General features: G+C 41.8%; 1 protein-coding gene across 4 annotated transcripts in view; it reads right to left on the reverse strand.

Annotated features, from left to right (window-relative positions):
- LOC132817112 (electrogenic aspartate/glutamate antiporter SLC25A12, mitochondrial-like) overlaps positions 1 to 13,276 on the reverse strand; it is a 130,043-nt gene that overhangs the window by 80,474 nt on the left and 36,293 nt on the right. For all 4 annotated transcript variants that reach the window (XM_060827289.1, XM_060827291.1, XM_060827290.1 and 1 more), the window contains one exon: positions 2,755 to 2,893. In XM_060827289.1, the coding sequence (XP_060683272.1) occupies positions 2,755 to 2,893 (139 nt within the window). The remainder of the gene's footprint in view (positions 1 to 2,754; positions 2,894 to 13,276) is intronic.

The following is a 13,276-nucleotide window of genomic DNA, read 5'->3' on the forward strand; positions in this document are numbered from 1 at the left end:
TTCTGGATGGGTTGCACTTCGGCAGGTCGGTGTGGACTTGTTGAAGGGCCTGTTTCCACACTAAGTAATCTAATCTAAAAAAAACCTGACTTCATATAGTAAATCATTTACATTTCTGCATATTGTACATCTTTCTTGATCTGTATGACTCATCAATTCCTAGTGTCATGCAGCTGAACGAAGTCTAAAAGTTCTTATTTTGTTTCAATCTTGGTATGAAAATGTCATTAACAAGGATAACATTTATTGCCCATCCTCAGTTGACCTTAAATTAAGGGTCAACCACTTTGGTGTAAGAATAGCATGACAAGCAGACCACACTAGTAGCAATGTCAGATATTACAGCTTAAAGGATTTTAGCAAATCAGCAGGAACAGTCTACTAGATTCATCGTCACTTTTACTCTTACCAGTTTTCAAATTTCCCAACTGTCACGGTTGGATCTAAACTCACCTTCTCTGAATTATTATTAATCTAGTATTATCGAAAGAAAACTATTAAGACCAGCAATCAATACAACAAACTCCAAGGAAAAAAGTTAGTCCAGCTTTGAAAATCACAAGTGATTTTCTACTAAACTAGCTGAGAGTCACAGAGTTGAACAAAATGGAAACATTTTTTTCCGTTTAACCCTTCCATGCCGACCAGATATCCTAAATTAATCTCACCCCATTTGCTAGCATTTGGCCCATACTCTCTAACCTTACTATTCATATATCCATCCAGATGTCTTTTAAATGCTGTAATTGTACCAGCATCCACCACTACCTCTGGCAGCTCACTCTATACATGCATCACCCTCTTTGTGAAAAAGTGGCCCCTTACGTCGCTTTTAAATCTTTCCACTATCGCCTTAAACCCATGCCCTCTAGTTTTGAACTCCCCTACCCCAGAGAAAAGATATTGGCTAATCATCCTATCCATGCTCATGATTTTATAAACTTCAATAAGGACGCCCTTCAACCTCCAACACTCCTGGGAAAATGCTTCCAGCCTATAGCTGAAACCCTCCAAATCTGGCAACATCCTTTTAAGTCTTTTCTGAACCTCTTCAAGTTTCACAACATCCGTCCTATATCAGGGATTGAATGCAGTATTCCAGAAGTGGCCGAACAATATACAGCCCCAACATGAATTCCCAACTCCTATAATCAATACACTAAACAATAAAAGCAAACATACCAAACGCCTTCTTCAGTATCCTGAACCCCACTTTCCAGGAACTATGAACTTGCACTCCCAAAGTCTTTGTTCAGCAATACTCCCCAGAACCTTACCATTAAAGTTTGGGAGAAGATTTGTAGCTCGGGTGCTCTTTGTTGTGGTTCTGTTCGCCGAGCTGGGAATTTGTGTTGCAGACGTTTCATCCCCTGTCGAGGTAACATCCTCAGTGCTTGGGAGCCTCCTGTAAAGTGCTTCTGTGATGTTTCCTCCGGCATTTGTAGTGATTTGTACCTGCCGCTTCCGGTTGTCAGTTCCAGCTGTCCGCTGCAGTGACCGGTATATTGGGTCCAAGTCGATGTGCTTATTGATTGAATCTACGGATGAGTGCCATGCCTCTAGGAATTCCTTGGCTGTTCTCTGTTTGGCTTGCCCTATAATAGTAGTGTTGTCCCAGTCGAATTCATGTTGCTTGTCATCTGAGTGTGTGGCTACTAAGGATAGCTGGTCATGTCGTTTCGTGGCTAGTTGGTGTTCATGGATGAGGATCATTAGCTGTCTTCCTGTATGTCCTATGTAGTGTTTTGTGCAGTCCTTGCATGGGAGTTTGTACACTACATTGGTTTTGCTCATGCTGGATATCAGATCCTTCATCCTGGTGAGTTGTTGTCTGAGAGTGGCTGTTGGTTTGTGTGCTGTTATGAGTCCTAGTGGTCACAATAGTCTGGCTGTCAGTTCAGAAATGTTTTTGATGTATGGTAGTATACAATGTATTCGCCAAAAACGGATACTCCCGCAATTTCATCAACAGATGCCTAAGGGAAAGACAACGGAATAAGGACATGCCACAACCCAAAGGACTAGCCACACCACCATCGACCTGGACCCAATATACTGGCCACTGCAGCGGACAGCTGGAACTGACAACCAGCAGATACATATCACTATACATGCCGGAGGAAACATCACAGAAGCGCTTCACAGGAAGCTCCCAAACACTGAGGATGTCACCTAGACAGGGGACGAAACGTCTGCAACACAAATTCCCAACTCGGTGAACAGAACCGCAACAACACCTTACCATTAAAAGTGATTGAAAAGAAAAACTGGGCATCAGATAGTATTTTGGAATCAGACAGGATTATTAAATCGATCAAACCGACAAATGGTCAATCACTGATATTATGATACAATTAACTGAGGATTATTAAGAGAAATGATAAAATTTAGAAAAAATAATTGTTTGGTAGTAAAAATTTTAAATATTGCCACAAACAAACATGAAATCCAAATACAAGAAAAGCACTTTAGCAAGATATACTTATACAGAGATTACTGATTGGTTGGTTTTTAAATCACATGGAGACTTCTAACTACCATAATTAACTTATTAAATTCAAACCAGGAAAATCAACTCTGATGAGTCAGGCCACTGCCAGGCAAACACAAATTGGAACTGGTCAACTCCATAGCTCACTCTTCAGTTACAATGTATTGGAAAGAGTTTAGATTCAAACTCATTGAATTATAAGATATTACAACTTGTAACCTCACCCACAGCTGAAAAACAGAGACAAAAGTGGATATTTTTACCTTTAGTAACCTGTACATCTTTTCTTGTGCCTGCTAAAGTGCTGTATATCTTCCGAATAAGTTCCATGTTATTCAGCAAGGAGTTAAATGCATTGAAGTAAGAAAAGCTGACTTGATGAGAGGTAGTTCCACCTGCTGCCTGTTTAATAAAACATCACTACTGTCAATTCCTTTACAGTATCTGCATACAGAATACATAAACGATCTACATACATAGGTCTCTTTGACCTTTCTTTATAAATCATATTTACTATTAGTGGAGTTTTATACAACGTAATACACAATACATTATTGTGGTAAAATAGATCTGTGTTATTTAAAAGAGCATAAACACTAACTTTTGTTTGGCACAGGTCACCTTAAAAACTGCTTAGTGAAGAAACACTGGAGTTTAAAAACTGCAGCTGAAATTCAAGGTGGGGATCGAAAGTGCAAGTGTGACAACCAGACTGCAATGCTTCATACGATGATTCTCAATATTATTACCATATTACCATATTAATCATTACTGATGGGCACAGCTGTGATTTGCTTCATTTTACAGTATTATAACAGGGTTACTAATTTGCATGATTAACAAAATCAAGCCATCCTACAGAACATTTTAGACTTGTCACAAGAATCTTCAGACTTTAGTTAAATATTTAAATGGACCTTTGCATGAAAATCAAGAGCTGAGCCATGACTGTAATTAAGTGGTAAAAAAAATCTCAGACGGAGCTGTAATTGCATCACAGTCAATCATGACCTCTATGATACAATTTACAGAGCACTTGTCGAAGTTTTGAACTGATATTGCGAAGAGTTTCGCCAACATCGATTAGAAAAGGATTTGGTATATTAATACTGATAAACATTTTTTAAAAACTTGGTTTAAAACTCTCAAAAACAAAAATTCCCAACTCCAATCAGTCCACCTAAGCTGCTCCTTTTCTGTCAAAATAGCAAAGAAGTCTTTTCTCTGAGGGAGGGAGGAGGGAGGGAGGGAGGGAGTCAGTCAGTCAGTCTCTCTCTCTCTCTCTCTCTCCCCCCCCCCAAGATGTGAAGCATAATATGAAGGTGCCAGTGGTGCCAGTGTTGGACTGGGGTGGAAAAAGTCAGAAGTCACACGATCCAACAGTTTTATTTGAAATCACAAGCTTTTGGAGCGCTGCTCTCGTCAAGTGAGGTCACCTGATAAAGGAACAGCGCTCCAAAAGCTTGTGATTTCAGATAAACCTGTTGGACTATAGTCTGGTGCCATGCGACTTTTGACTTTGCCCAAGATGTGTAAGTCACATTTCCAGCCATTGCTGAGAACCTGCAGCAAGATTTCAAGAATTTTAAACAAGTATTGAAGAATTCTCAGCACATTCTATGGAACAAAGCTTTTGGGACTTTTGAACAAGATCCCTGGGCCAAATAATTAAAGTCAAAAGAGAGAGTCTACCAACAAAATATCAGCTGGAATCTCTTGGGACAGGCTTCATTTGAAAAGCACAAAGCCTTTAGGAACTGCTTTGCATTACAATGAACCCAAAGAATTTATTGACTGTCATTTTAAATTTCAATGGTATTACACAGGTTGAGTTAGAAGACATTTTACAAAGAATGTTGTAATTATAGTATTCTTCGGGGATACAACTAAACATAATCAATAATTCTAATAAATGTACTAAAAGTTGCTTGCACTTGCTAGAACAGAACTTGAATATTCCTGAAGTGACAGACATGCTGAAGGATTTTCCCTTGCACTCATCAGGACAAACACAAGGAAGTTCAAACTTTAAAAAAATCAATCTATGCAAACCAGAAAAGGGGTGGTGATTATTGAACAAGTCAATCATCATTGGCTGAGGTATTTTCCTGAAGAAAGTATCTGGAAACTAAAGGCTTTTCAACACTCAAAAAATTACATCAAGGAAAACACAGCCTACTAGATTGCTACTAAATCCACAAACATTCACTCCCTCCTTCACAGATGTTCACTATCTACAAGATGCACTGCAGAAATCTGCCAAATATTCGTATCATTAAAATCCACAGCCATTATCATCTAGAAAGATAACAGCTGCAGAGCAAGGCAATGTCATCATTACCTGTAAGCTTCTCTCCAAGTTACTCACTATCCTAACTTGATATATTAAAAAAACACCATTCTTCCTGTATCCCTGGTTCAAAATCCTGTAGTTCATTCCCTAGCAGTGGATGTACATATAGCAAATGAACCGCAAAGGATCAAGGTGTCAGCTCATCAGCACCTAATCCTAGTTGCCTTTGAGAAGGTGATGATGAGCTGCCTTCTTGAACCACATTAGAAAATCTCACAACAGCAGGTTATATTCCAACAGGTTTATTTGGAAGTACTAGCTTTCAGATTGCTGCTCCTTCATCATGTAACTAGTGGGGCAGGATCATAAGACAATTTATAGCAAATGATCATAGTGTCGTGCAACTGATACGATATACTGAGCACACCTAGATTGCTGTTAGGTCTTTCATCTTTTAGAATGGGTTGTAGGTATCGATTCATTAATATTTAAATCCTAGAACTTCTTTCAATTCACATTCCCAAGATAACTTAAGGTGTTATAAAAAAGTGCAATTTCAGCTTGGACAACACATTAAAGGTGTGATTAAATCGATATCTGCAACTCATTCTAAAAGATGAAAGACTTAACAGTAATGTAGGTGTGTTCAATATATCATATCAGTTGCATGACATTTTGATCTTTTTCTATAAATTCTGTGTCTTGTGATTCTGCCCCACTAGTCACCTAATGAATGAGGAGCGCTCCGAAAGCTACTACTTCCAAATAAACGTGTTGGACTTTAACCTTGTGCTGTGTGATATTTAACTTTGTCCACCCTAATCCAACACCGGTTCCTCCACTTTTTGAACTACTGCAATCCACATGCTGTGGGTTCTCACACAATATACTGAGGGAGAGAATTCCAGGATGTTGACATAGTGATAGTGAAAGAACATTGATATATTTCCATGTCACAATGATGAGTGGCTTGGCTTGGAGGGAAACTGCAGGTTTCACATATCAGTTTTCTTTGTCATTCTGATGGAAGTGGTTGCGGGTTTCAAATTGCTATCTAAGGACCTTTGGTGTCTTTCTGCAGTGCATCTTGTAAATTATACACATTGCTGCTGGATAGGAGTATTCCATCACACTACTGACTTGTGCTTTGTAGACAGTGCTTTGCAGAATCAAGAGGAGAGTTACTTGCTTTAGTATTCTTAGCCTCTGACCTGATCTTGTAGCCACTATGTTTATGTGACAAGTGCAGTTGAGTTTTTGGTCAATGGTAACTCCAAGGATGTTATTGTGGGGGGATTCAGTGATACTAACACCACTAAGTATCAAGGGATGGCGACTAGATTGTCTCTTATTGTAGATGGTCATTGCCTGGCATTTGTGCGGTGCAAATGTTACTTGCCCAGGGGAGCAGCAAGTTCTGGAGCACAAGGTTTCAATACTATTGCCAGAATGTTGTCAGGGCCAATAGCCTTGGCACTATCCAGTGCCTCCAACTGTTTCTTGATGTCATGTGGAGTGAATTGAATTGGCTGAAGAGAATGGTATCTATTATGCTGAGCACAACTGCAGGAGGCAGAGATGGATCATCCAGTTGTCACTTCTGGCTGAAGATTACAGCGAATGTTTCAGCCTGACCTTCTGTCTTATGAGCTGGGCTGTTCCATCCGAGGATGGGAATATGTGGAAACGTCCTCCTCCAGTCTGTTATTTTATTGTTCACCACCATTCACAATGGACTATGGCAGGACTGCATAGCTTAGATCTGATCCTTGGGCTGTGGGATCGCTTAGCTCTATCCCTTGCTGCTTATGCTGTTTGGTGCACAAGCAGATCTGTTTGGTAGCTTTTAGATTGATCAGTGCTACTCCTGGCATGCCTTCCTGCACTCTCCATCAAACCAGGTTGATCTCCTGGCTTAATGGTAATGGTTGAGCAGGCGAAATGCTGGACCATGAGGTTGTAGGTTGTGCTGGAGTATAACTCTGCTGCTATTGATGGCCCCCAGCGATTCATGGATGCTCAGTCTTGAGCTGCTAGCTATGCTTGAGGTCTGTCCAACTTAGCACAGTGATGGAGCCACACAACGTGCTGCAGGGTATTCTCACTATGATGGCAGGACTTTATCTCTGCAAGGACTGAGAGGGTGGTCACACATTTGGTTACTGTGATGGACAAATGCATCTGCAGCCGGCTGAGATCAAGTACGTTTTCCCTCACCATCTGCCATGAGGATCTGACCAGCTCGATCAGCAGGAATGTTGCCAAATCATTCCTGGTGTCAGACATCCCCTACCCAGAGTACATTTTGTGCCTTGGCCATCTCCAGTGTTTCCTCCAAAATGTTGTTCAACATGGTGGGAGCACTGACTCATCATCAGAGGGAAGATGATATATGATAATCAGCATGTTCCTTTCTAATACTTAATCTAAAGCCATGAGACTTCACGAGTCCGAAGTCAACATCGAGGACTATGAGGCCATCTCCCTTCTGGCTGTATACTACTGCACTGTACTTCTGCTGGATGGGACAAGACATATCCAGGGATGGCGATGGTGATGTCTGGGACATTGTCTGTCAGGTATGATTCCGTGAGTATGACTATGTCAGGTTGCTATTTGACCAGTTTGTGAGGCAGCTCTCCAAATTTTGGTACTAGGCCCCAAATGTTAGCAAGGAGGATTTCACAGCATCGACAGAGCCGTTTCTATAAATGTCTTCTCCAATGCTTAAACGGATATCAAGTGGTGCCTCTGGATTCATTATGGTTTGCTGCATAACGACCAATTTGAGATAATCAGTCCAGCCCATAACGATTCATATACTAACTATTTTGTTAAGTTTTATTGTAAATTTATTTTGTCTATTTGAACTCCGAAGTCCCCAAGCAAGACTACATTTCATGTCCTTGCTACATTCAATGACTCTTCTGTATGGAATTTTACGACCAGCACAGCAACTATCTCTGTGGTTACTTATTTTAAAATAATCTAGGATGCATCTCATCAGGTCTAAGAGACCTATCAGTCTTTAACACCTATTGGTTTCCTCAGCACTTTTTCCACTAATTCTTTATTTGCTCTTCTCCTTTCTCCCTTTGATTATTTAGTTATTTTGGAATGCTATAAGTAATTTCTACTGTGAAGACGAATACAAAAAAAAATTCAATTCCTTTGCCAATTCCCGATTCCTCATTCTTTTTTTCCAGCCTCATTCTCTATGGGGTTTATGTTAACTTTGCCCCTCTCTTCCCTTTTATATATACACAAAGAAACTCTTGACATCTGTCTTAATGTTTATAAACTTGCATGTTTTTCCTCATGTTCCCACTTTAGATGGTGTGGGGGAGCTGTTAGGAGTACGAAGACGAAATCGTAGGTTTTGCAACTACCTTGAATTAGAACCAGAAAGCAGACAGCCATTGTGGCCTCTTCCTAAGGTCTCCTCCTATCATCATAAATGCCAGATTTTAAGAAACCGATGAATATATCCTTTACAGTAAAAGCCTCTGGCCTAACAACAGCCCAGCTTTGCTGATGACGTGCACTCCAGACTGAGATGGACCTCTGGCAAGTGGCTCCAAAACAGCTCTTGCACTGGCAACACCAAAGTTAAAATTATTCAGGTATGTAATGTCCTCAAAAAACAGCAAAATTCCAGTCTGACCAATTAACAAACCAATCTATTCTCAATCAGCAATATAAAGGAAGAGGTCACATACAGAGCTATCAAGCAGCACTCACTGAGCAATAGTTAGCTTGGGTTCTCCCAGGACCACATAACTCTTGATCTCATTACATCCCAAACATGGACAAGAGAGATGAATTCAAGAGGTGAGGCATCAGGTATCATTTCAGTGTATGTGGCATGAAGTAGTCCTAGTAAACTTGAAATCAATGGGAATCAGGGGAAATCTCTCCAATGACAAGCCAAGGGAGTTATGCCAAGCCAAGGGAAGGAACGTTGTCGTTGCTGGAGGTCTATCATCTCAGCCCAAGGCAACATTGCAGGAGTTTCTCAGGATGGTGTCCTGGACCCAACCATCTTGAGTTCCTTCATCAATGACCTTCCTGCCACTGGAAGATCAGAATGGAAATGCACACTGATGTTTGTACTGTGTTCGGTTTCATTTACAACTCTTCACATGATGAAGTAAACCAAGTCTGTAAGCAGTAAAAGATAGACTGCATTCAGGCTTCGACTGATAAGTGGCAAGTAACATTTTCACCACACAAGTATTAGGCAATGACAAATTAAACAAGAATGAATCTACAGAGCTTTCCAAGATATTCAATGGCATTACCAGCACCCAACTATCTACCAAGAACCTGAGGGTCAGCCACACTTAACTGGGTTGTAACCTAGGTCATGAATTGAGACTATAACTATCAAAAATCCAAGACTGATCCTCTTAATACCCTACTAGGTTCAGCCTGCCAACCTGCAAATGTCACATTTATACCAATTTTCTGTTTTCTGCCCATTAACCAATCTATTCATCCTAATCAATTATTCCAAAAACCATAATCCCTTGTTTTGCACACCATTTTATGTGGCATCTGTTCAAACGCTCATTCAATACCTACATACATCACATCCACTATGTTCTCCATTAGCTTCTCCTTTCATATGATAATGGAGACTACATAGTGAAGTCTTAGTAACACCTCATTCGTAGATTTCAGCATTGTTTCACGTGTCATCCTTAACTGGCCTGAAGTTCCATTTCCTGCTCAGCTTTTCTTAGTCAGCAATAGAATCATAGAATCCCTAGAGTGTGGAAACAGGCCCTTCAGCCCAACAAGTTCACACCAACCCTCTGAAGAGTAAGCCACCCCGACCCAGTCCCCTACCCTATATTTACCCCTGACTAATGCACCTCACTTACACATCCCTGAAAACAATGGGCAATTTAGCATAGCCAATTCACCTAACCTGAACATCTTTGGACTGTGGGAGCTGAAAGAAGCACCTGGAGGAAACCTACGAAGACACGGGGAGAATGCACAAACTCCACACAGACAGTCATCTGAGGCTGGAATCAAACCTGGGTCCTTGGCATTGTTGGCCAGCAGTGCTAACCACTGAGCCACCACACAGCATTACACTTACTGTCTTCAAATCCAGTCACGATTGTTTAAGGAAACTTTGCAATTCCACAATTGATATATTCACTATCTCCGTGGTCACCCTTTTTGAATACTAGGCCATTCAGTCTCGGGAAGTGGGCAGCTTTTAGTTCCATTAGGATGTCCAGTTAATTTCCTCCATGAATATTAATTATTCTTTGTTCTTCAGTCTAAAGAGTCATTTAATATCCAACTATTTTTGGTGTGTTTTTTATGTTTTTGCCCATGAAGGTATATATAAATTTATGTCATATTCCCATTATAATTTCTCCTGTCTCTGTCTCAAAACAGCTTTACTTTTATTACTCTCTTCCTTTTTATGTACTTGTAAAGCAGAGAACGGCGGGAGCTGGGCGGAAGTTCAGGCGGAGCACAAAGCCGGTCGGTAAGGTAAGTGATTGCTATTAGAGTGGGTGTGTTCTAAACCCCAGGTCCTACAAAGTAGGGTCTCCCTCCCTCCCTCCTCCTCTAACCTAAATTAAGAGTCCACAGGCTTGTTACAAAACGAGGGTCTAAGGAAGTTTTTAATCGAAGAGTGAGGCTTCAGCTCAGGAGTCTTTGAAAAGGAGGTTGAGCGAAGTGATTACACCACAGTTGAAGAGGGTGAAGACGTGACTGCCCAGCTGGTTCAGTGCACTACGTGCTTGATGTGGAAGGTGAACGACTCTGGTGTGTCTGGCTCGTACATGTGCGGAAAGTGTGTGCACATTCAGCTATTGACTGAGCATATTGCAGCGCTGATGAAAGAACTCGAGGACCTTAGGCTCAACGGGAAGAACGAGATCTTTCTGGACAAGACCTTCAGCGAGGTTATTATACCAATCATGCCAGAAGAGAGCAGAAGAGAGCGGACGATGAGGAAGGCAGAGAGGAGACAGGTGCAAGAGACCCCGGGAGAAGTACCTATCAGGAACAAGTTGAAGCTGTTGGAAACAGTGGAGACTGATGACACTGCCAGTCCGCGAGGCGGCCAGGTCTGTCAATCAAAAGTTGGCGCAGAGGCAGAGCAGAAGAGTCGGACATCACTCAGAGCCGTGGTAATAGGGGACTCAATCGTGAAAGGAACTGACCGGGGTTTTTGTGGCAGCAGACAGGATTTAAGGATGGTGTGCTGTCTTCCTGGTGCCAGGATGAAAGACATCGCGGACAGAGTGCAGGAAATCCTCAAGGACGAGAGTGAAGAGCCAGATGTGGTGGCACAAGTCGGCACAAATGATGTCAGGAAGAAGAGGAGGCACATACTACAGCGGGACTTTGGAGAACTAGGAAGAAGGCTGAAAAGCAGGACGTCCAAGGTAGTTATCTCTGGTTTGCTTCCAGTTCCTCAGGCTGGTGAAGCCAGAAACAGGGAGATAATGGACTTGAACATGTGGTTGGGGAACTGGTGCAGGAAGCAAGGATTTAAGTTCTTGAATCACTGGGGTACATTTTGTGGCAAACAAATTCTACAAGAGAGACAGTTTGCACCTTAATAGGTTAGGGACCAGCATTCTGGCAGGCAGGCTTTCTACTGCAACACTGCTACATTTAAACTACGTAGCGGGGGGGAGGGGACAAACTGGATGTATAAAAAGGAAGTTGAAGGGAAAGTTAGAACAAGAGAAGTCAAGAAAGACAACTGTATCAATGAGGCAGAAAATTCGGAAAGGGATCATGCTGTAAGGTTGAGTGGAATAGGGGTTGATGGGAAGGGTGAGAGCAGTAACAAATTAAAAATACTGTATATGAACGCACAAAGCATTAGAAATAAGATGGATGAGCTTGAGGCTCTTTTGGAAATTGGCAGATACGATATTGTGGAGATAACTGAGACGTGGCTTCAAGTGGACAGGGCCTGGGAAATGAATATTCAAGGCTACACGTGCTATCGTAAGGACAGACTGACGGGCAGAGGGGGTGGAGTGGCCTTGTTGGTAAGGGAGGATATTCAGTCCCTTGTGCGGGGGGACCTAGAGTCAGGGGATGTAGAGTCAGTGTGGATAGAGCTGCGAAATACTAAGGGTAAAAAGACCCTCTGGGGAGTCATCTACAGGCCCCCAAACAGTAATCTGGATGTCGGATGTAAGTTGAATCAGGAGCTGAAATTGGCCTGTGGTAAAGATGTTACTACAGTTGTTATGGGGGATTTTAACATGCAGGTAGACTGGGAGAATCAGGATGGTATTGGACCTCAAGAAAGAGACTTTGTGGAGTGCCTCAGATGGATTCTTAGAACAGCTGGTGCTGGAGCCGACCAAGGAGAAGGCAATTCTGGATCTAGTATTGTGTAATGAACCAGAATTGGTCAGAGACCTCGAAGTGAAGGAGCCATTGGGAAGTAGTGACCATAATACAATAAGTTTCAATCTGCAATTTGAGAGGGAGCGGGTACAGTCGGAAGTGACAGTACTTCTGTTGAATAAAGGGAACTATGGAGCTATGAGGGAGGAGCTGGCCAAAGTTCAATGGTGCAATACCTTAGCAGGGATGACCGTGGTGGAACAATGGCGGATATTTCTGTGTATAATGTAGAACTTGCAGGATCAGTTGATTCCTAAAAGGAAGAAAGATCTCAGGAGGAGGCATGGGTGGCCGTGGCTGACAAGGGAAGTTAAGAAACATATAAAGTTAAAAGAGAAAAAGTAAAACCTAGCAAAGATAAGTGGGAAAACAGAGAACTGGGAAGCTTTTAAAGAACAACAGAGGATTACTAAGAAGGAAATACGCATCGGAAAAATGAGGTACGAAGGTAAACTGGCCAATAATATAAAGGAGGATAGTAAAAGCTTTTTCAAGTATGTGCAAGGCAAAAAAATGGTTAGGACTAAAATTGGGCCCTTGAAGACAGAAACAGGGAATATATTACAGGGAACAAAGAAATGGCAGAAGAATTAAATGGGTACTTCAGATCTGTGTTCACTGGGGAAGACACAAGCAATCTCCCCGATGTAACAGTGACTGAAGGACCTGAACTTAAGGGAATCTGTATTTGCCAGGATTTGGTGTTGGAGAGATTGTTGGGTCTGAAGGTTGATAAGTCCCCGGGGCCTGATGGTCTACATCCCAGGGTACTGAAGGAGGTGGCTCAGGAAATCGTGGATGCGTTGGTGATTATTTTCCAGAATTCGATAGATTCGGGATCGGTACCTGAGGATTAGAGTGTGGTTAATGTTATACCACTTTTTAAGAAAGGTGGGAGAGAGAAAGCAGGAAATTATAGACCAGTTAGTCTGACCTCAGTGGTGGGAAAGATGCTGGAGTCTATTATAAAGGATGAGATTACGACACATCTGGATAGTAGTAACAGGATAGGACAGAGTCAGCATGGATTTACGAAGGGGAAATCGTGCTTGACTAATCTTCTGGAGTTTTTTGAGGATGTAACT

Source organism: Hemiscyllium ocellatum, chromosome 7 (assembly GCF_020745735.1).
Source record: "Hemiscyllium ocellatum isolate sHemOce1 chromosome 7, sHemOce1.pat.X.cur, whole genome shotgun sequence".
Lineage (NCBI taxonomy): Eukaryota > Metazoa > Chordata > Chondrichthyes > Orectolobiformes > Hemiscylliidae > Hemiscyllium > Hemiscyllium ocellatum.